Source organism: Salvia miltiorrhiza, chromosome 1 (genome assembly GCF_028751815.1).
Source record: "Salvia miltiorrhiza cultivar Shanhuang (shh) chromosome 1, IMPLAD_Smil_shh, whole genome shotgun sequence".
NCBI lineage: Eukaryota > Viridiplantae > Streptophyta > Magnoliopsida > Lamiales > Lamiaceae > Salvia > Salvia miltiorrhiza.
Window position 1 is genome coordinate 44,751,731 of NC_080387.1, and position 24,129 is coordinate 44,775,859.

The 24,129-nt window shown below is 32.8% G+C and overlaps 2 protein-coding genes and 1 pseudogene across 2 annotated transcripts; 2 read left to right on the plus strand and 1 right to left on the minus strand.

Annotated features, from left to right (window-relative positions):
• Positions 1-6,012: 6,012 nt before the first annotated feature.
• LOC130985449 (uncharacterized) lies at positions 6,013-11,736 on the plus strand. Its single transcript, XM_057908438.1, has 9 exons — positions 6,013-6,589; positions 7,055-7,255; positions 7,345-7,467; positions 7,624-7,661; positions 7,743-7,848; positions 8,039-10,264; positions 10,528-10,680; positions 10,948-11,036; positions 11,150-11,736. Exons 1-9 carry the CDS (start codon positions 6,512-6,514, stop codon positions 11,382-11,384), a joined length of 3,249 nt encoding a protein of 1,082 aa, XP_057764421.1. The 5' UTR covers positions 6,013-6,511; the 3' UTR covers positions 11,385-11,736.
• A 3,833-nt stretch (positions 11,737-15,569) lies between these two features.
• On the minus strand, positions 15,570-17,041 carry LOC131008637 (putative UPF0481 protein At3g02645; annotated as a pseudogene).
• A 2,992-nt stretch (positions 17,042-20,033) lies between these two features.
• On the plus strand, positions 20,034-21,511 carry LOC130985459 (protein LURP-one-related 4-like). The gene is made up of 3 exons (XM_057908449.1): positions 20,034-20,379; positions 20,475-20,696; positions 21,231-21,511. The coding sequence occupies exons 1-3, from the start codon at positions 20,143-20,145 to the stop codon at positions 21,363-21,365; spliced, it is 594 nt and encodes a 197-aa protein (XP_057764432.1). The 5' UTR covers positions 20,034-20,142; the 3' UTR covers positions 21,366-21,511.
• Positions 21,512-24,129: the final 2,618 nt, after the last annotated feature.

Below are 24,129 nucleotides of genomic sequence, written 5' to 3' on the forward strand. Positions count from 1 at the left end.
GTTTATAGAATTTGTGCCTTATTATGCAAACATGTAAATCAATGACCGGACCCGTTTATAATTTACATATACGTGCATGTCTCAATTCAAAATTAATTTTATTGAAAATTAAGAATATAAATATTATATATATATATATATATATACAATATAATATATTGCAACATATACATATAATATGTACGCTATTGAGAAATATAAAATTAATAACAAATATACATCTAATCACTAACATTGAATTAAAATAATTTATCGTATATAGATTATAATTTTTTTCTTATCAGACATATAAATCTAATTTTTATCTTAGAAAAAATAAATAATAAAATTTATTAATTTAGATTATATGTAATGTTGATATTATATATATATATATATATATATATATATATATATATTATTAATTATATTTATTATGATTAATGAATCTTTATTAATTTAGATTATATGTAATGTTGATATTATATATATATATATATATTATTAATTATATTTATTATGATTAATGAATCTTTATATAGAATGTAATAGTTAATTAATTAATAAATGATGAAGATTATATATGGTAAATTTTAAAATGGTGAGATTTTAGATGCCACATAGGTTAAGGCTTAATCCTATTATATAATAGATTCTTTCAATCTGGGACTTCACAAAACAGAAAATAAATAAATAAATAAATAAACAGCATTGATTGCTAATGCTGTCAATGAATTATTTCCCTTTTGATGCTAAGAAAAAGGAAAATCAAAGATAAAGGAGATGCATTTCACTAAACTAGCTTTTGTGATTCTGGTTATTTGACCAATTCTAAACCAAATCATGCTAAATATTCTATAGTAAAAATATTACTACTTTATTTCACAATTTATTCTTTTAGAATGTATGGAATCACATTAGCCACTCCCACAAGAAACCGGAGAAGAATCCAACATAAATTAGAGCATTTTAATAAAAAAAGGTTGTAATCATTATACATGTAATTAGACACAAATAATGTTACCAAATAGCATACGACTATAAAACATGGCTCTAAATGTTTGCCTAAAAGCGCATTTTATGGTTAAAGGGTCATTTTCTTAACATAAACTAATCACCCACCTAATTTATGTATTAATTAATTAACCTATTAACAATTTGTACGCATTTGTTGTGTAATTATATGAGAGAGAGTGGCTGAGAGAGAGCAGTAAGCCATGCGTCGGTGGAATGATAGATTGCCATTTACTATTTTAGCCTCATCTCTTATAAATTCTCTAAATAAAATTAGTATCATAAAATTATTTAGAAATTCTGTGACATTACGTCAGTACCAACTGATCTGATAATACATAAAAAAGACTTTTAAATTGTAAAAATGACAAACTTCACTATAGTAACTTGGCCAATAATTAAAATTATTATTGAAAGCAACAACCGAAAATAAGTTTTCTCTAAAATTAAATACGTAACAAACAATGTTTTCTTTTAGCAAAGAGTATCAAACACAAGAGATATCTTGATTTGATAGATTCTACGTAGTTGCTGAATTGTATTGGTGAAATGACTCATCATTCTTACGGTTACGGACAAACAAATATACAAATTGGATATAACTTTAAACTAAATATTTGGTGATGTTACATTTCATCAAAAATAATATTTTTCTCCGTAAAATTTACACCGATTATATCTAAATGGATATAAATATAATCAATGCAATTTTTGTAAGGTACTCACTCCTTATTAAAGTAATATATATATATATATATATATATATATATGGCTTTTAATTTTGTTTTAGAATATAGAATGCTATTAAAATTAATTATATCTCTCCCTTATTAAATTTTCATTTTCAACTCTCTCATTAAAACTCTACCTATTATAATTAGTATTCAAAATTATTTAACTTGATCGACGTGCATTTAAGTTTAAGGAGTGAAAAAAATAAAATGAGTTCATAAAATTTTGTATAAATTAATATCGTTGATCATGATATAAAAACTTAAAATATCTTATTTAATACAGAGGTTGTATCTATTGATAGCTTGATGGATATATAGATGACGAACTAGACTATATGTATCTGAGATATCCATAATCTAATTTATATGTAAGAAAAATAAGTATACGTACAGTTACTTAACTTTTATATTTTAAATTATATATCTTCTATTTTAATTCGTACGTAGTATTACAATAATGCATTTTTATGACACCTGTAAATTATAAGAAAATGGTCTATATTGTCAGGGACGGATCTAAAGGTCAGGCACCCTCGGCCGTCGTCCGGTCAATTTTTTTTTATTACCTATATATATATATATATATATGATTAATTTTTTTTATCTATATATGTTAATCTCGCTCGATTCAACTCGTTTTCTTTACTAAAACTTTATTAGAATCATTCGATTAAAAATCTCTCGCGCGATCATTATTAAATTCCTAGGTCCGTTCATATTTATTGTGTTACTACTAGTTGGAGGATTTGTATATGAATGATCCATGCACATTTTTCATTGTAATAATGAAATTAAAGATTTGATAATTTCACCTAAACATACATAAAATGTTTTAAAGTAGCAAGGGAGCTCGTGCACTTTGGAAAATTGATTTTTGAAGAAGTTTCTTAATTCCCATAAAGGTTGACAAATTTGGGTTACGAATTAGCTTTAAAGTGGCCACAATATCGAATCAGAAAATTCTGATTGGACAACTTATTATCATTTGATTTTTTGATTGTAAATCTTAGTTGGAATTATCAATTATGGGCCCTATATGTTTCTCTCTCTCTGTCTTTTTTCTTGTGGGTAAAGAAATAAATACTTAAAAGCTAAAGAAATCTATCTCTTTTTCTTCTTAAAGCGGAGATGGATTACAAAAGAAAAAAGTTAATGTTAAATAAATACACAAAATTCAGAAAATATTTGAACATATAATTTCTTTTTTATGAAAAGTTGCATCCTTACTGTTCTATACTAACTCCAATTGTACAAACAAAATCGACTCGTACTACCCAACTCGTGAAATAATTTTAAATCAACTAGTTTAATCCCACCTAGTACCATTAATTTCAAGAATGTTATAATCACCTAAAATGTGAAAATATAGAAGAATATTTTAAGGTAATTAAATGTAAAATTTTTATATAAAACAATTGAGACTAACATTCCCTCAAAATAAAAATAAAAACTAAAAAAAAAGAGTAACATAACTCATCCGTTTATACGCAGTACAAAATGGGTTGTCGGTGGCCCCATTTGGTTATATTTAATGTAAATTTTTATTGAGTAGCATTATAACTACACAAGTTTATTACAAATGAGATTGAAATTTTGATTGCGAAAAATAAAAATATGCTCTGCCTTTTTATCCTTATTAAGTGGACTTCAATTCGATAATGTATAATCATAAAAAAAATTCTAGAACAATATATCTCAAATTAAATGATAATTGTGTGCAGATTGTTACCGCTTTTGACTTTTTTTCCACCCTTATATTTAGAAATTTGTATTACCCAATTGACATATAATAATAATAATAAGGGTTAATTGTGTGTAATATCACGAACTTTGTTTAAAATTCATTTTCCCCACGAACTTTAAAAAATCCACAGATTATCAAATACTTTCAAAACTGTTCAAACTCCCCATATCAAACTTTTATGATAATTACAAACCTACCCTATATTCATATAAAATTATAAAAAGACCCCCACATCTATTCAATATTTCTACAAAATAATAAAAGAACCCCAACATGATATTATTCAGATTAAATTATTCTTATGAGTTTTATATATTTATTTATTTTTGATTTTCAGTTTATTTATTTATTTATTTTTGAATTTTCATTTTATTTATTTTTTGAAAAATTTATTTCTATTTTATTTATTTCCAGTTTATTTATTTATTTTCTGAATTTTCAGTCTATTTATTTATTTATTTTCGAGTATTCAGTTTATTTATTTTCTGAAAAAATGATTTCCAATTTATTAAGTTTTCAGTTTATTTATTTATTTTCTGAATTTTCAGTTTATTTATTTTCTGAATATTCAGTTTATTTATTAATTTATTTTCAAATTTTTCAGTTTATTTATTTATTTATTTATTTATTTTCAAATTTTCAGTTTATTTATTTTCTAAAAAAAATTCCAGTTTATTTATTTTTAGATAATGATGTGAAAATTCATAAAATAAATAAATAAACTGAATTTTTTTTTAGAAAATAAATAAACTGAAAATTTGAAAATAAATAAATAAATAAACTGGAAAATTCGAAAATAAATTAATAAATAAACTGAAAATTCAGAAAATAAATAAACTGGAAAATTCGAAAATAAATAAATAAATAAACTGAAAATTCAGAAAATACATAAATAAACTGAAAACTTAATAAATTGGAAATCATGTTTTCAGAAAATAAATAAACTGAAAACTCGAAAATAAATAAATAAATAGACTGAAAATTCAGAAAATAAATAAATAAACTGGAAATAAATAAAATAGAAATAAATTTTTCAAAAAATAAATAAAATGAAAATTCAAAAATAAATAAATAAATAAACTGAAAATCGAAAATAAATAAATATATAAAACTCATAAGAATAATTTAATCTGAATAATATCATGTTGGGGTTCTTTTATTATTTTGTAGAAATATTGAATAGATGTGGGGGTCTTTTTATAATTTTATATGAAGATAGGGTAGGCTTGTAATTATCATAAAAGTTGATATGGGGAGTTTGAACAGTTTTGAAAGTATTTGATAATCTGTGGATTTTTTAAAGTTCGTGGGGAAAATGGATTTTAAACAAAGTTCGTGATATTACACGCAATTAACCCTAATAATAATAAATAAAGAAAAAAAGGTCGACACAACAGATCTTTCATTTTGAAATACTTCGCCAACCTATAACTCGCAAAATTATTTGTCTAGCGTTAAGAAATCCGAATAAAGTATTAGTACTCCCTCCCTGTCCACGACGAGGGTGATATGGATGGAATGATACGAGTTTTAAAAAAATATTGGGAGATCAATATAAAGTGGAGAAAGAGTTTTATCGAGTTGATTTGTTAGATAACGAGTACATAAATTGTTCATGAGATGAGTTTTTTTTTTTTTTAAATATTGTGCTTGAATGTGGTGAAGTATAAAGATATATGTTCAAAATAAAAAGAGTATATTTATTGTGAACGAATGAAAATGACAAAAAAACTACATTTATAGTGGACGGAATGAGTATTATTTTTAGGGGTATTAGCATGTAAATACTCGAACTTTTCCCATTTTCTGGTTTTGCACCTCAACTTTAAAATCTGCCTATAAATATCTAAACTTTGTATTCTTTCTGATTTTGCACCCGACGAATTTTTATCCCCAAATCGTTGATGACATGACAGCCGCGTTGACAACTCAAATCCTATAATTACATGTTCTAAATCTCACATTGACAACAAATTAATCTAATTCATTATGCATTTCAAACTTCCCACTCAATTCGGCGGTCATGTCAGCAACGATTTAGAGGAAAAAATTCGTTGGGTGCAAAATCAGAGAGAATACAAATTTCTAATATTTATAGGTAGATTTTAAAGTTGGGGTGCAAAATCAGAAAATGAGAAAAGTTCGAGTATTTATACGTCAATACCCCTTATTTTTATTAGTGAGGGAAAATAAAAGGACATTAGCTTTTAATTGCGTGTTGATTAAATGGCATCCAATGTTAACGTTATAATGTCACTGTAAGATAAACACAAAGAAATACCAAAAAAAACAAAGAAGAAGATTTTCCCATAAATGTACGTTAACACTTTCAAAAGGGCATCCCTGTCATTTCGGATCGACGTAATTCATTTGCAAACTAAATCCAGAAATATTGAAATGTAGTTTTCACCTAATATCTGATCACGGTATCTTAATTTGACCCACAGAAGCTTCCCACTCATATTATTTAATTCCCTTTTTTCACTACCAAGAAAAATTAAAATATACGAAATATAGGAAAAACGGAAATTTTGCTTTTTAATAGTAGTCATAATTATGCCACTCGTTCTCACACACACACACACTCCTCTCTTTCAAAGAGAATACTGTTACGTACAAAAATGTATAGAGAGAGAGAGCATACCCACACATCTCAGAGAGAGAAAACCGGTCCTATGCCCATATAGCATTGGGCGCAACGAAAATAGCAAACTGAGTGAAGCAGCCTTTAGATCTGCCTTCGCTGTTTTCTCTCGTTTTAGTCGCTGGTTTTTCAGTTTCGACATTAAAGAGTGAGCATTTCAGTGAGTTTGATTCAGCATTGATCCGCCGAGTCAATTTTGCTCAGTGACTCGAGCGTTTCGATTTTGTTTTAGCTTTTCTTAGCTCGGAATTTGGATTGCATTGATGGTGTTTTGACTGGATGGTGTGTTTCCGGCGGCGGTCGCCGGAGCTCCGGTGAGCTTCTGGCAGAGCTCCGGCGAGTTCTTGACGAGTGAGATCAGAAGGTAATGTTGGATTGAGGGTAAAATAGGGAAAAATGTTCAAGTCCGCGCGGTGGAGGAGCGAGAAGAACAAGGTCAAAATAGTGTTTAAGTTGCAGTTTCATGCAGCTAAGGTAAATTTCACTCTCAGATTGCACATATTGTGTTTGTATGTGTGTGTTTATTTGTATTTCGTGTCGTGTGTGCGTTTGTGTGCCTTTTTTTGATTGGATGTGGAAATGCATTTCAAGATTAAGAATTAAGCAAAAGAGATTGGATCTTTTCTTGCTGTGGTTGAGTTTTGGTTCTGGAATAAGTGGTAATGTGATGTGAGGTGTTGTGAATTGATAGACACGATTTTGAAGGAAGCAGAGTTCAATTCAGATGTTTAAGGTGTTGTCTAGTATTTCAAATCTTCTGTACATTTGCAATGGATTTGAACTATATATGTTCTGTTAAGTTAATGTCCAAATACTGAAGGTTTTGATAAAATGAAGACTGTTGCTTTTCCATCATTCTGTTCAGAATCTTTTGCTGGAAACTTGCAAAATTGATACCAGAATGTGATAAACTGTGTGATCAACCTTTTGAAATATTAGGTGCCGCAGATTGGTGGGGATGCATTGATGATATCCGTTGTTCCCGCTGATGTTGGCAAGCCCACAGTTAAGTCCGACAGGGCATTGGTTCGAGATGGTAGTTGTTTCTGGGAGAATCCAGTGTATGAAACTGTGAAGTTCAGTCGAGAGCCAAAATCAGGGAAGATTCATGAGAGGATATACTACTTTGTTGTAGGGACGGTATGGAATGTTCCACAGATGATATTTATGCTTTGCTTTGCTCCGAAGCGATGATCTAAAGCTAACAGTCTCTTTTTGTGGTGCAATAGGGGTCGTCTAAAGGTGGAGTTCTTGGAGAAGCCTCAATTGATTTCTCAAATTATGTGGAGATAACTAAGGTTTCCTTGGTTGTTCTTCCCCTCAAGAACTCAAAAACCGAAGCCGTATTAAACGTAAGTCCGTCCTTTTGGAATCCATGGGACCATGACATCTACTTCTAAAGATGCTATAAGAGTCGAATTTGTAACTGCAATTGAATGGATCCGCCTATATTTCTTAGTTTGGATTGATGTTTCCTTATTTGTTTACTTTATTATGTATCTCCACAGTTATCAATTCAGAGGATGCAAGAGTCCATTGATGAAAGGTGCTGTTGATGACTGTATTATGTTTTCTTTAAACTTGTTACGTTCTTCGACTGAATTTTGAGTGTTCATTGTTCTGACAGAGAGCTCGAAGAAACTGAGAGTGTAAAACTGAATTATAAAGAAAACAGCCTGAAGTCGCAGTTGGACAATGGTGACAAAGATGGACTCATAAAGAGCAGTTCTGATGTAATCTCTCATCTTCCATGACCTTCTTGTTTACATAATCTACCTTCTTTCTTGTTTACATAATCTACCTTCCTTGGTAAAATTAAATTTAGAATGATAGTAAAAAAAAAAGTGGAAGGAACCACTAGTTCTGTCTAGCAACTTTGTTTCAACAGTAGTGACTGTACATTGTTTTCTTTTCTCTAAGCAGGATGTGCTATTGAACAAGACTGTTTCCCACATTGTTGAATTCAATGGCAACCGTCGGGCATCTAGTGGATCTGATCTCACGATTTCAAGCTCTGACGGCAGTTGTGGAGTTGAGATACCATGGCAACCTCAGATCAAGAATGGCAGTGTTCATCAGGAGCCTACTGCAGTTCTACCATCTCTGAGGCCGAACTCTGATGCACAACCTGCAGTGTATGAAGAGCATCAAAGGTCACAATGGGATTGGTTAGGTAATTCTGCACTTGAAGTTAGTACAGATGACTCGTCTGGCACTCCAAGAGACACTTTCCTAAGGCAGAACTCGGATGAGTCTTCGGATATTGTGATCGAGAAGCTCAAATCCGAAGTTGTTGCTTTATCCAGACAAGCAGAGATGTCCGAGTTAGAACTCCAGACTCTTCGTAAGCAGATTGTGAAGGAGAGCAAAAGGGGGCAAGATCTTTTTAGAGAGCTTGCTTGCTTGAAAGAGGAAAGAGATGCTCTGAAGGGAGAATGTGAAATACTCAAAGCTTCAAAGAGACGAATGGACGAAGCAAAAACTAGAACAAATTTGCGAATTGAAGGAGGCGAGTGTAATGTAATCGTTGAAGAACTGAGGCAAGAGCTGAATCATGCTAAAGAACTGAATTCCAATCTCAGAGTTCAACTTCAAAAGACGCAGGAATCAAACTCTGAACTATTGCTTGCAGTGAAGGACCTTGATGAGTTGTTGGAGCAGAAAGATAGAGAAATATTGAACCTCTCGAGTGGATCATCGACTAAAGACACGGATGAAAAGTCTCACGAAGCAGGCCACAAACGTCGATTAGACAATGACAATGATGACGAAGAACAGAAAGCTCTCGAGGAGCTCGTGAAGGAGCATGATGATACAAAGGAAGCATATCTTCTAGAACAACAGATCATGGACATGCGTAGTGAAATAGAAATCTACAAGCGAGATAAAGATGAGCTAGAGATGCAAATGGAGCAACTTGCTCTTGATTATGAAATCATGAAGCAAGAGAATCATGAAATGGCATATAAGCTAGAGCAGAGCGAGCTTCAGGAGCAACTGAAAATGCAGTATGAATGTTCGTCCTCGTATGCTACTACTCATGAACTTGAAATGCAGATGGAAAACCTAGAGAATGAACTCAAAAGGCAATCAAAAGAATCTGCGGATGCATTTGTCAAAATTAGTGAACTAGAAGCTCATGTCAAGAGCTTGGAGGAAGACCTTGAAAACCAATCACAAGGATTTGAAGCTGATCTGGAAGCTCTTATGAGCTCAAAAGTGGAGCAGGAGCAGAGAGCTATAAGAGCTGAAGAAACATTGAGAAAGACACGGTCGCAAAATGCTAGCACAGCAAAGAGGATTCAGGAGGAATTTAGAAGGCTTTCTGTTCAGATGGCTTCTACATTTGAGGCCAATGAGAAACTAGCCGCCAAAGCTCTATCAGAAGGAAACGAGCTTCGCCTACAGAAATTCCATTTAGAAGAAGCCATCAAGAAAGCTTCTGAAGAACATCAATCAGTCAAGAGTAGTTATGAGGATAGTTTACATCGGCTTGCCAGTCAGGTGAAATCCATGGCTAATCAAATAGAAAAGATGCAGTCAGAAATTGATGATAAAACATTGCAGCTGGAACATCATAAAAAGCAGACTAAAGAAACCCAGGGGCTCCTCTCAGATGAAGTTTTAAAGCTCAAGGATGAGATCGAGACATGCAGGACTATGAATAAAACATTGTTGGAGGACTTGGGGAGTAAGGAGATACTTGTTCATGAGTTGGAACAAATGAGGATCTCCATTAAGGAAATGGAGTTACTCATGGAGCAAGGGGATGAAGAAAGAATTGTGCTAGAAAACAGGATTACATCATTGAAAAATGATGCTGAGGACTCGCAGAAGGAATTGAATAAAATGAGATGTCTTCTGGAAGAAAAAGAAACGTTTGTTTGGAAATTGCAGTCAGAGCTAGAGTCCCTTCATTCACAGTATACAGAAATAAAGCATTCTCTATCAGAGCATGAGTTGGAAAATGAGGAGTTGAGGACAAAAGTTTTTCAATTAAAAGAAGACTTGAAGAAGAACGAAGATGCCTTCAGAAGCATGGAGAAGAAGATGAAGGATGCAGTCAAAGCAACTTCAGAAACTACCAAGCCTGTTCCTCGTGGCTCCAAAGAAGCTGCAGATCTTAAGGAGAGGATTAAGTTACTTGAGGTAAACCTGCACCTTATCGAGTCTTGTCCTATGTTATTATTCATGTTGTACTGTACTGCATCCTCAACTATTAAGAGTAAAAGAAATGGTGCTTCTTCAATTTTTGGTAGTAGTAATGTTGCACGGTAATTCTCTTTGGAGCATGTGTTTTCTTTTACTTTGTTTTTCTTTAGTTGGCTACTTGTCTTAGTTCAGTTATAATGGGCATCCTTTTCTGTCATGCTATCATATGCCAGTTTTTTATTCCAAATTTATGATCTCAGGGTCAGATCAAGTTAAAGGAAAGTACTCTGGAAATATCAAGTAATGCGTTTCTTGAGAAGGAAAAGGATCTTCATTACAAAATCGAAGAGTTAGAACGAAGAATGGAAGTGCTCAACCAAACCACCATTCAATATGAAAATGAACTTGAAAAGGTTTGTAAAATTTGCGAAGTGTTTGCTTTGATCCGGTCAGGCTTACGCTAAAAGTTATAGATCCATAACTTCTTATACTATAGCAACTCTGCAGTTACATATAAGGTCCGCAACCATGATGGAATTTAGGACCAAAATAATTGTTTTACTGATAAATTTTTTCGATCTCTCCCCATCTTCATGTTGAATATTTGTGCAATTTGCATTGCATGTCCTACAACTATTTTATTAACATGTGTCTAAACAACATTTCCTCCTGAGTTGCAGATAGCTGCGCTTGCAGACGAGCAGGATCCAAATGTTAGATCGATTGAAGCAGCAACAAATAGTGATGAAGATTCATCCAATCTTAACCAGTATGTAGCATTATCTATGCCTTTATCATATTACTGATATATAAATCAGCTCTGCTTGCAAATGGTGCTGAGAAAAAATATTGAATCTAAAACAAATGCATCGACATTTGCAGCCACAACGATAACCTACCAGACGCACAAGAATGTTCTAGGCATCATGATGAATTAACAAAGGAAATGGAACTATTGAAGGAGAGAAACAAGTTAATGGAGGCAGAACTGAAGGAGATGCAGGAGAGATATTCAGAAATAAGTCTCAAGTTTGCAGAAGTCGAAGGCGAACGACAACAACTTGTAATGAAAGTGCGCAACCTCAAGAACAAGAAGAATCATCGTAATGTGGCCTAAACTTGTTCGGCTCAGTATGTAGGTACGTTAACTGTGGCACTTGGGTGGCTTCATATTGACAGATTTTGCAGATTATTTTCAAGAATAAATTCTTTGTAAATTGTTATGTATCTTTTCTCAGAATATCTATATCCATATATATGTGGTTGTTTCTTCATTTCATTGAATGTAATACAAAATCCTTAAGGGTCATTTCCTTGCAGGAGTCTGCCTCAGTTAGCTGATTCTTTTTTTCTTTCTTTATCTGGGTCACTTTTTTTTTTTTTTTGTTCTGTAATATATTTTGCTTTGTGATCACATGTAGAGACTGGTGAAGTATTTGTTTATGAATAATATATATGCAATTACATCACAGAGATTGTTCATACGTTGATGGGGTTATTTTGCAACATCCAAACTGCTCTCGGTAAGAACACCAAAGCTGAGAAGTCTGAAGGCAAAATATAATGAGAGGAAATTGCCAAGACACGAAATTGAAACCCAAAAATTGCAATTTATCGATGAAAATTTGTCATTCAAGATCCTCCATTATAATTCTAAAAATCAAATAAGCTAAAAGATTCAATCAAGTAGTGGTCTAATTGCAAAATTTTAGTAGTGTGAAAATGTTAAATCTGGATAACTATTGTCTTATTTCCACCAATTAGTTCGATTTTATTCTATAATTACACTCAAATATTAATATACGAGCTATTCACACATGATACATACATCTGCAAAGCACTAACAAAATAAGATGATATGGAAAATACTAATTGGAATAACATAACGTGTGATATTGGCAGCCTATGAAACTCTTCCCAAGTATGTAAGGTGTTGGTCTCGTGATAGAGTAGTTAATGTTTTATCAGGTTAAAATTGTGATTTTTAAATTTATTTGTTGATTCATAGTTATGTATAAAAAAAAAAAAAAAAAAATTCTTCCCAACACTGAACGGGCTAAAACTTGAAATATCGTCCCTCACAAACTTCAAATAACATAGAAGGAAACCCTAAAAATAGCAATTCAAAAACTGTCGGTTCTCTCAAAACTCCAAATGCGCAGTATATTATTGATCAAGCCACCTTCAATTCTACGATCAATTGTACCTGCACATATGCAAAAAATAAAATAAAAAATTGTAAGACTATCATGCCTTCTGACAGTACAAATTAAAGAAGTCAGCATCATCATCATCGCCATTAAAGTCAATTCCAACTACTTGCAGTATTATTGGCTACGTATATATCCAAATTTATAATATACAAATGAAATAATTGACATGTATGTGGTTTAATTGGGTGGGGGAAGAGAGGATTAAACTCTAGCTATTTTTAGCATGAATTGGAAAATGACCTAATATATGATAGAGATAAGTATATGGTAATTTTTAATGAAATGGTAGTGGCTGCTGGATTAAAATAGTACGACAAACGTAGTTGTTAAACAACCTGCTTTGGTTCAAGAACTAATTAACATTTATGTATTGGTGCATGAATGGACTCTCAAATATGTTTGAATATTAAAGTTGATAATCGCGCACTTTTACTGATCATAATTTCCTTTTTCGTTTTTCTCTTACTTGTTGCGTTCTATATCGATGTTCTTGTAAGCTCTTGTTTACCAAATTTACTGCTCTCTCTGTCCTAAAAAATTATGGTGCAATGAACAGTGGCGGATCCAGGATTTTTAAATTGGGTTACAAAAAAATAATTTCATAAATATAAATATAAAAGATACTTTAATATTAAAAATAGCACATCTTAAAACATTGTTGAAAGATTATGTGTATTACATATAATAGCTTTAATTAAAACTAAAGACATAATAATACCTTAAAGTTGGATGAAATTCACACCCTAGGCTGCTGCGTGAGTGAAATTTTCTCTGACTCATAATTCTATCTCGACTCTCACCTATTTATCTCTTTAGTTTAGTTTGTACTCCCTCCGTCCGCCAAGATTATGACAATTTGCTTGGGCACGTGATTTAATAAAATTGGTGATGATTTTGATGTAGTGGAGAAAGGGTTCCACCACTTTATGAGATGAGTGGTTGAGAATGAATTTTGAATGGTTTTTTTGTAAATAAATTAAAGAGTGTTAGTAAGGATAAAATATTAAAGAGGATGGTGGGACCATTGCCATAAAAGGAAAGTGACATAATTTTGGCGGACGCCCGATATAGTAATTGTGACATAATCTTGGCGGACGGAGGGAGTATCTTTTTAAATTAATTAACTTATGCACATTACAACCGCCTTTTTTTGGGAAACAAGGAGCCCTCCGTTCATAAAATAAAATAAACTTTAAAATTGGGCCCAAGCCCAAATGAAATATAAGAATGGGGATGGGAAGGTGACTTGCTTCTCACATTCAGTTATTATTTAGGAATATAAAATATATTAAACAATATATTTAATACACAGTATAATACTACTAAAAGAAAAAATTTGGGGGTACAGCTGTACCCCCATCGCCCCATGCTGCGTCCGCCACTGGCAATGAAGATGATATACCAATTTTTTTTAAAAATATGATAGTTATGTATGAGTTGAGATTGGGTCTCACACTTTTTATAAATATTGAGAGGAAAGTTTATTAGGTCATTTTCAAATAAGAAAAAACTACAATTTTAATTTTTGTAAATAGTAAGAAGGGAAGTATGTGGAAAATATACATGAGAAAGTATGATCCATCAAGTGATCAGCGGCGCTCACCTGATGATGTCTCATAATACGCTATGAACAATATGCATAAAGGTAAACACAAATATGCATAGCAATATTCGACCCGTCAGGTGACAAGCGACGAGAGATACATGACATGTTGTATATTCCTATTCATATTTCTATCCAACGTTATGCATATTTGTGTTTACCATTATGTATAATTGTATTCAACTAGAGTTCGAGGATTTTTTAGGACAATAACTTAGATTGATTTGGAAATTAGGACAATAACTTTCGGACTTATAAAAATAGGACACTAATTTTTTTTTAGAGTAAAATAGGACACTAATTAATAAGTGTTGCATCCACAGGATATTTTTCGGCCAATTATTGGCCGAGAAATGTCCTATTTTTATGACGCTTATTAATTAGTGTCCTATTTTACATAAAAAAAATTAGTGTCCTATTTTTACAAATCCAAAAGTTTTTGTCCTAATTTCCAAATCAACATAAGTTATTTTCCTAAAAAATCCCCTGACTCTATTCAACTATATGCACAACTATGGCGACAACGAGCAGTAGTGATAGGCGCTAGAGGGGTCGCATAGTGATATTTCTCCATGTATATTTCTATCCAACATTATGCATATTTGTTTTTAATTATATGCATAATTTTGATGACGGCCATGAAAAAAAAAAGAATTTTCGGTAAAAAAAAAATGAAAAAAAAAACTAAAATACACACACACACACACACACACACACACACACACACACATATATATATATATATATATATATATATATATATATATATATATATTTTTTTTTAATTTTTGAAATTTTCATTTCTATTTTATCCCTGCGAGTATTTTGCCTTGAAAATTATTGGAAGTCATCTGCCACGTGTCACGCTCCTAGTGCACCACATTCACATATTGTGTTATCCAGATTTTGAATCTATATACTACATTAAGAGGATGGATCTACATAATTCACTTCCTATATATATATATATATATATATATATATATATATATATATATATATATATATAGGGTGTGGTTCTAGAGAGAACTACATTATTTGTGAGAACGGGAGAACCATCAAATCTAATGCATCCACTGTAAAAATTAATGCATCCGCTGTTAAAATTAATGCACTAAAAAAATTAAAAAAAAATGCTCCCTTCAGGATTCGAACCCAGGATCTGTATTCATCCAACAAGATGATGCATCCACCGTAGATCTTGATGATCGAATGGCTGAAAATGGTTCTCCGGTCTTCTTTTATTTATGGTTCTTTCTTGAACCTCTCCCTATATATATATATATATATATATATATATATATATATATATATATAGGGCAAAGGTGCAAATTGGTCCATGAACTAGACCCCCCTAGAACGTTTAGCCCCCCATACTCGACCTTGGTGCAAATACCTCCCTCATAGTCTAGAACAAGGGTTCAACTAACCCCACATAACAAACGGCCTACTCACGCCGTTTCCTTCCAAATTTTTTTTTATAATATTAAAAAAATATGAGAAATAGTATGGTGATGGCTGTAAGAATCGTGAGAATCTTCCATGACCCAAACACATACTTCTTCATGGACTTGGCCATCTTAATCTTCCATCTCTGGCTATAGAACTTGTTCACATCCGCTATCACTTTATCGAGCGATGGCACTTTGGTCAATCTCACCGACCTGCTCATCCCGTTCCACAGCTCCGCCACCTCCTTCTCGCTCTTCAGATGGTTCACGATGATCCCCTTCCCGCATAGGAACCGCGCGTCCACCTTCGTGTCGATGATATCGTTCATCAACTCCGTGTACCGCGCCAGCACCAGCGGCCCGGACGCGCTGCACGCTTCGTACGCCACCAGATTCCTCAGCATCACCTCGAAGTTCATGTCCAGGTTGATCGCCGAGATGTGGAACGTTAGGGTTTTGTCGTCGAAGTTGATGCTCGAGATGCCTTCCTCCGTTGTCACGAACTACACCCCGACCTCCGCCAGCTGCATCACCGAAGGGATCGCGATCTCTTCCAGCAGCAGAGGCTTCTCGTCGCTCTTCTTCGAACCTGATTCCTCGTCGCCTCCGTCTTCCTTCTTCGCATTATGCAAGGTCTGGAGCACGTTCTCGATTAGCTCATTGAGCATTTTCAGGATGGGGATCTTGCTCAGAATCGTCCATGGCAGTTTCACCAACACTTTCATGGGCTTGGAGAACATCACGCGCTTCGTCAATGCAATCGGTCCTCGTACTAACTTCGACACCATTACCCACACTATGTCCACTAGCTTCGGCATGTGAGTCGGCTCTGCAAACGCCTCCGCCGCCGTCATCCCTTCCTTCTTCTCCTCCTTGCCGCCAAATTTGCAGTCTTCGATTTCGTGCGGCGGAAACGATATATCAGTTTTAGTCACGATGAAGTGGTATAAAAAATCCAGCAAGTGAGTGTGCTCCATGACGAGCGCCATGTCGATCGTGTCGGCGGGCTTGAACGGCGAGAGATCATTGATGAGCCCCGTCACATGGAGTGGAGAGTTTTATCCGCCGTTTCCTTGGAGGAGAACTGCAGTTCAAGCAGCATCCTCATGACAAACAAAGGGATTTGGTTCTCGAGCATGAAGAGATCTCTGAGGATGGAGTTGTGCGCCGTCTTGTTCCCCGATGAGTCGATGATGTGGGAGAGGCCAGAGGGGATCTTGCCGAGGATCTTTCCCTGCTTGATGCCGCAGATGAGGATGAACTCGAAGATGAAGCAGACGTCGACGGCCATCATCCAGGAGAGGGCCTCGGGGCCGAAGTTGACGGGGCAGTGGTAGCAGGCGCGGATGCGGAGGTCGTGCTTCATGAGGTGGTCTGCCAGGACTTGGAGCTTCACGTTCTGGAGCTCCCTCTGGATCCGCTTTGCGGCGGCGACTTTGTACCGCTCCATGTCGTAGAGCTCCAGCTGGAGGTGGTGGTACGGTCCGATCGCCACCTACTGCGGCATGTACGAAGTCGGATCGCATATCATTAGGGATTTTGGGCCCCATTTAATATTAAAAAAAATAAAAAATTGGAAGGAAACGGCGTGAGTAAGCCGTTTGTTATGTGGGGTTAGTTGAACCTTTGTTCTGGACTATGGGGGAGGTATTTGCACCAAGGTCGAGTATGGGGGGCTAAACGCTCTAGGGGGGTCTAGTTCAGGGACCAATCTGCACCTTTGCCCATATATATATATATGGGGCCGCTCCAATGAGATCCCTTAATTTTAGTGAGATCTAAGGTACGATCTAGTGCGTTTATACCTATAAAGTAACAACACTTGTGGTCCTGAAATTGAGTCTCATGAAAGACTCAATTTACTTATAGGTGATGTTTAGTTACTTTATAGGTTCAATGCAATTATTTTATATTTGTAATTTTTACCAAAAATCATTTCTACACTATATAAGTCAAATAAGTCCAAATTAATCCATGTATATATGGTATAACATATATATGAAACAATTTCAGCCCTTAATATGAATATTTAGTTACTGTGAATTCATTACTTTACTGAATGAGTTAAGTGTTTTATGATTCGAATTCTATGTGGCGAAAATTTCAATTTCAATTTATCATTTTTTCTTTTTGATTATGTCTCATATAGCAAATTCATAATGGACCTATTTTATGCGATAAATATAAACACTTCATATATATATATATATATATATATATATATATATATATAGGGTGTGGTTCTAGAGAGAACTACATTATTTGTGAGAACGGAAGAACCATCAAATCTAATGCATTCACTGTAAAAATTAATGCATTCGCTGTTAAAATTAATGCACTCAAAAAATAAAAAAAATTGCTCCATTCAGGATTCGAACCTAGGATCTGCATTCATCCAACAAGATGATGCATCCACCGTAGATCTTGATGATCGAATGGCTGAAAATGGTTCTCCGGTCTTCTTTTATTTATGGTTCTTTCCTGAACCTCTCCATATATATATATATATATATATATATATATATATATATATATATATATAAGATCATGTAGTATCCAAGCTTAATGTACGTAGTACTGTAGTACCCAATCTTGACCACACATTTTGGACATATGGCGCATCAAGATTGTGACACGTGGCAAGGAGCTTCCAAGCATTCCAAGGCAAAATATGCAGAGGGGTAAAATTGAAATATATTTTTCGGAATTAAAAATAAAAAATAATAATTTTTTAGATTTTCTCAAAATAGACATATTTTACATGCATACAATATCATATAAAAATGCATAACTTTGAACAGAAAAATGCATTTCATTTTTACAAATTTGGTATTTTCGCCACGCCACCCCCCAAAAAAGCAGACATGTTTCACATGCATTTTTGTGTGAAACTTTGGGGGGGGGGGGGTGTGGGTGGGGTGGCGAAAATACTAGAATTTGTAAAATGAAATGCATTTTTGTGTGAAACTTTATGCATTTTTATGTGAAACTTTATGCATCTAAAATATGTTTGTTTTGAGAAAATCTAAAAAAATAAATAAATTATTTTTAATTCCAAAAAATATTCCGATTTTACCCCTCTGCAGATTTTGTCTTGGAAACTCCTTGCCACGTGTCACAATCTTGATGCGCCACATGTCACAAATGTGTGGTCAAGATTTGGTCCTACGGTACTACATTAAACTTGAATACTACAAGAATCCAACCCTCTATATATATATATATACAGGGACAGAGCCAGGAATTAAGTTCGGGGGGGTTGAACCTATACGGGGGTTCGGGGGCGGTAGGCCCCGAGAAATTTTTTTTGGGCATTCCGTATATTTAAGGCATTTTTTTACTAAAATATGAGCATAATAGTAATAATAACAAACAATATTTTCATAGATTATATAGTTTCAATATATTACAAATTAGTTTCAAAACACTGCAGTTTTTTTTGAACATTTCGTATATTTTAGGTATTTTTTATTAAAAGACAAGTATAATCTAAATAACAAACAATTTTTTTTTTTTGGGCATTTCATACACTTTCTATTACAAGACAAGCATAATAATAATAATGAACAATATTTTAATAGATTATATAGTTTTAAATAACACGATTATCCTTAAATTAAGTATATAAGGGTGAATATAACAAGCAAATCAACTTTTGTATAACAAAGTTAAGACATATATCTATATTATTTTCGAAAATAAATTTATAAATTGAAAAAAAAATCTCAAAATTTGGGAGGGGGCTTCAGCCCCCCCGGGCACCCCCTGGCTCCGTCCCTGTGTATATATATATATATATATATATATATATATATATATATAACTATCATAGCAGTTGTGGATTCCCTGAACTCAGAAAATTAAAGAAAAAAAAACTATGTAAGCTTTCAATGTTTTTGCTAAATAATAGTAGTAGTAGACTTCTGCAATATTGGAGTTCTTATTGGGTGATCATTACAAATTGTTTTTAATTAATCAATGACGCGCAATACAAATGTATCTAGTTTTATATATTACTCGAGCAAAGCAAGTACTACTCCTACTATTTACGTCAACATTGGCTTGACATAAATAAATTATTGGATGATCATTTCAGTTAAACCAAAAGTACATATAATTATAAGAATGAAACATGCATGCAACTACTTGCATAAAAAATAAACTTCTCAATTATGACATCATATTTTCATATATTGTCTAATTAATAACGTTAAACCCAAATAGCGGGCGCTCCAGTTTACGACTAAATTTTATGTCTTACTGTCCGCTGATTTATCGAACAAGAGCTACCTACTAAAGTAAAACTAATAGTGAAATTTAATAATGGCAAACTGCATTAAATTAACCAATTAATATCGTTTCCAATAATCTTTTGGATAGATAAGTTCTGATTAGGATTGAGTGAAACCCTTGGCACTTTTCCAATGGTTATGATTCTTTTCCTTTTTCACTGTGGATTACGTATGTACATGCATGTGTACATATATATATAGACAATAATTCATCCAAGCCTGAAACATGATCTACATAATAAATACTTGGCTTGGTTTTAATTTGTGACAGCATATATATATTATTGAAGAAAGCGAAGTAGAAGGTTTTCCTATAATGACGAAAATACATCCAAATAGATCATCAGTGAACAGTAGTTTTTGTGGGTATTCATCAGAGAGAGAAACATTCACAGTGTGGATGAAATCTCTGGTGTTCCATGGAAATGGCTGCACTGTCTTCAATTCAAGAGGTGAAGTTGTTTTTCGAGTCGATAATTATCAGAAAAAATGCAGCAGCAAAGTCTTTCTCATGGATTCCACTGGCCAAACATTGTTCTCTATATACAGAAAGGTAGGTTTTGCAGTAATAATTAATTTGTAGTAATTCATATTCGACCAACAGAAAAAGAAAATTAAAGTTTTATATTGTTTAACTAAATTGTGCAGAAACTGCGATTTTTGGGTTGGTGGGATGGTTTTAAAGGTGAGGAGGAGAAGAAGCCATGGTTTCGGGTGAGGAGAAATCACAGCATTTTTGGGAGAGACATTTCGTGCAGAGTTATTCTTAAATGTGACCAAAATAGCACAACTACTTATTACAAAATCATAGGATTGGAAGGGAAACCTTCACTCAAGATTATAGACCTTTCAGGCCACCTTCTGGCTCAGGTAATTACATTCATACCCTTTTTAATTACTTGTTTTATTTATTCGTAATTTTTCTTCTTGAATATTTGAAATTCCTTAGTGACATGCTAATCTAGCTCGACTCAATATCACATATAACGAGGATACATCCTTCACATGAGGCGAAGAAAATTTCATTTTTTTTATTCATTAGTTTTCACAACCATATTCCATAGAAAATTTATCATGTGTTCCCATTTTTTAGTTTAAGTTTTAAAACGGGATTGTAGTCTAACCCTAAATCTCGCCTTCCATGAAATTCGAACCTAAGATCACGAATTTATTGAGCAAATTAATGATGAATTTATTGTAGATCTTCAAGAGATCTAAAGACTGAAAATAATTCATAATTTATATTTTAAAATGAATTTTTATTTTGTCCAATTACTATATATATATATATATATATATATATATATATATATATTTTAGAAGCGATTGGAAATTATGTTTTTATCCTAGATGTTTGGGAAGCGTAGTTGAAAATTGGTATGTTTTATTTATGTGGGCGTGCAGGCCATTCAAAAGCAATCATCAGAAGGAATTCCATTAGGAGAAGATGTGCTTACGTTAATGGTGGAACCCAATGCTGATCAAGCTCTAATCGTCGCTCTTCTCACCATCTATAGTTTGATCAATAATACGCTGTAAATATTTGTATACAACTACAAGTTTTGTGTGGAAATTAGATCACAGAAACAGAATTCAAATAGAGCTTATGAGAAATTTGTTTAGGGATTAAGGGTTTATCTTGTAGTTCATATATATTAATAATTCACTATAATTGTACCTGTGAAGCTGCATATATATTGATACAGTAAAGCTAGATAGCTTAAGAAGAAAACATTATTTAACAGTAACTCCTGCAAATTTGAAAATACATTTAGTTAATGAGCATAAAGTTCTAGATTCATTCTCATTTCTCACATCTCTCTCTCTCTCTCTCTCTATATATATATATATATATAGGGTGTGGTTCTAGAGAGAACTGCATTATTTGTGAGAACGGGAGAACCATCAAATCTAATGCATCCACTGTAAAAATTAATGCATTCACTGTTAAAATTAATGCACTAAAAAAATTAAAAAAAATGCTCCCTTCAGGATTCGAACCCAGGATCTGCATTCATCCAACAAGATGATGCATCCACCGTAGATCTTGATGATCGAATGGCTGAAAATGGTTCTCCGGTCTTCTTTTATTTATGGTTCTTTCTTGAACCTCTCCCTATATATATATATATATATATATATATATATATATATATATATTAGATTCTAACGAGATTGCTATTTTTTGTGTGATGTAACACTAATGGATATAAACCAATATATATCGATGAATAAGATAGTATATAGTGTTGAATAATTATATTAAAAAAAATTATTAGTAAAATTTTCGCTCCCTCTAGAATTTGAACCCAAGTAAAAAATTTCACCCTCCAAATAAATATCAGCCATATGATTAAATCAACATCTACAAATCAATCTAAGATCTCACAATCTAACAACGAAAGATATGAAGTTATTTGGTACGTCCCTCCGTCTTATAAGAGGGTGCACTTTTTGCTATTTTAATTGGTACGCCCCACAAGAGTGTGCACATTCGTTTTTTGCAACCCTTATTCCACTAATAAAAGTGAACCCCCTTTCTTTTACTAATAACACGTTCTCTAACATTTATTAAAACATGTGTCATCAACAATCATGCACACTCTTATGTGACGAATGAAATATTTGCATTCAATAATTATATGCAACCACATTTTGACTAGCCATAAATTATTTAATTTATTTTTAAAATAAAAAATAGTTATTTTAATGTATTCTTTACATTGTAGTTATTTTTTCAAAATAATAACAAAATACAAAAAATAAAAATAATAATAACTATAATGTGGACAATACAATAAAATAAATTAAATTTTTTTATTTTGGAAAAAATAATTAATTTTTTCTTCTATTTAACTAGTTAATGGTTAGCCACAAACTCTATTATATTTTAAAATTCACTATATTATATTTTCACTTCACCTTTAAAATTCAAAGATAATGGCATAGGAATTTATTTGTGAGTGTTGACTTTGTGCCATCACGTCAATGCATGGATCTCTGTCGGGCACAATATGATTATGAATATTCTATGTCAAAAAGATGTGTATGATAGTGTTGATTACAGTTTTAAATCTTTAGTTAATAATCAAGATAACGCAGCATGTCCCATGATCACTTAATTAATTGGAATACTTATCCAAGTTATGCTGTTAGTTAATCAAGATTAGTGTGAGATTAGTGGCTTGCTGATAGTGATCCCAATACTAACCACGTTAATGTATTACTCCACTTCGCCGGTGAATTATTAAGCTTAATATAGTAACGCCACAGTAATTAGTCATATGTAATACCTAATTTTTTTAGAAAAAATATTGTTTTTATCTCATCTCAGATCAGACACAAAAGATAGATATCCACATTGACGTGGCCAGGATTTTGTCTCAAGGTCCAATTTATAATAATTTTACGTCTAATATATATATAATTTTAAAAATAAAAATAATAATTGGAATAAAATCTCAATATTATTTTAAGTATAATGTATCACTAAAGAAATAATAGCTAGACATGATTGTATAATAATATTTCTCTTATATATATATATATATATGTTGGGAACTAATGAAATATTCTAGCCCTAGCTAGTTTTGATGATACCAAAACTCTTAGAATTTCTTTTGCTAGCTAGACTAGAACTTTTCGAACTCAAGTGTTAGAGTTCATGTTTTCTAGTTTAACTGTTGTCCTGAAGACTGAAGAACTGTCAACTGAAGATAGTTGTGAAAAAACCAAGTCAAATACTGAAGTATAGACTGGACAAGGATCTCTGAAGAATCAGTTATGACTAATTAATTAATACTGGCCACGTGGAATCAGCGGACTGATACTCAAGTCAAGTATCAATTGACATTCTTCCTCGGACTGAATGTTTTAAGTTAAAAGGAAGCCACGTACTTTCAAGTACAACCGCATTAAATGCAGAGATTTTGAAAATCGTCATTTCTCTGCAGATCATTCCTTTTTGGTGCAATCTTTTTAGAGATGCCTTACCTCTGTATCTAAGACGCCGTTCTTCACTAAATTAAGAACCTCGAAGATTGAAGTCTTAACAAAATTCAAATTTACTCTCATAACGGACGAATTCTTGAAGACCATCTTGCCAACGGATCTATTCAAGACTTCGCCTATATATAGAACTCGAGGAACACTACAATCTTCACCGATTCAAACGCACAAACTGAACCTCTGCCAAAATTGCAACTCAGCCTTTCACTGCCTTCAAAGTTTGAATCGAAGAAGCTATACTCAAAGCCAAAATCAGTTTACTGATTTCATACATTCTCTTAGTTTCTTAGGCATA

Excerpts from the sequence above, each read along its gene's own strand:
- LOC130985449 (XM_057908438.1), top strand. The coding sequence starts at position 6,512 with ATGTTCAAGTCCGCGCGGTGGAGGAGCGAGAAGAACAAGGTCAAAATA. Across the intron at positions 7,256-7,344 it reads ACTACTTTGTTGTAGGGACG|GGGTCGTCTAAAGGTGGAGT; the intron begins GTATGGAATGTT and ends GTGGTGCAATAG. Across the intron at positions 7,662-7,742 it reads CAAGAGTCCATTGATGAAAG|AGAGCTCGAAGAAACTGAGA; the intron begins GTGCTGTTGATG and ends TTGTTCTGACAG.
- LOC130985459 (XM_057908449.1), top strand. The coding sequence starts at position 20,143 with ATGACGAAAATACATCCAAATAGATCATCAGTGAACAGTAGTTTTTGT. Across the intron at positions 20,380-20,474 it reads TGTTCTCTATATACAGAAAG|AAACTGCGATTTTTGGGTTG; the intron begins GTAGGTTTTGCA and ends TAAATTGTGCAG. Across the intron at positions 20,697-21,230 it reads CAGGCCACCTTCTGGCTCAG|GCCATTCAAAAGCAATCATC; the intron begins GTAATTACATTC and ends GTGGGCGTGCAG.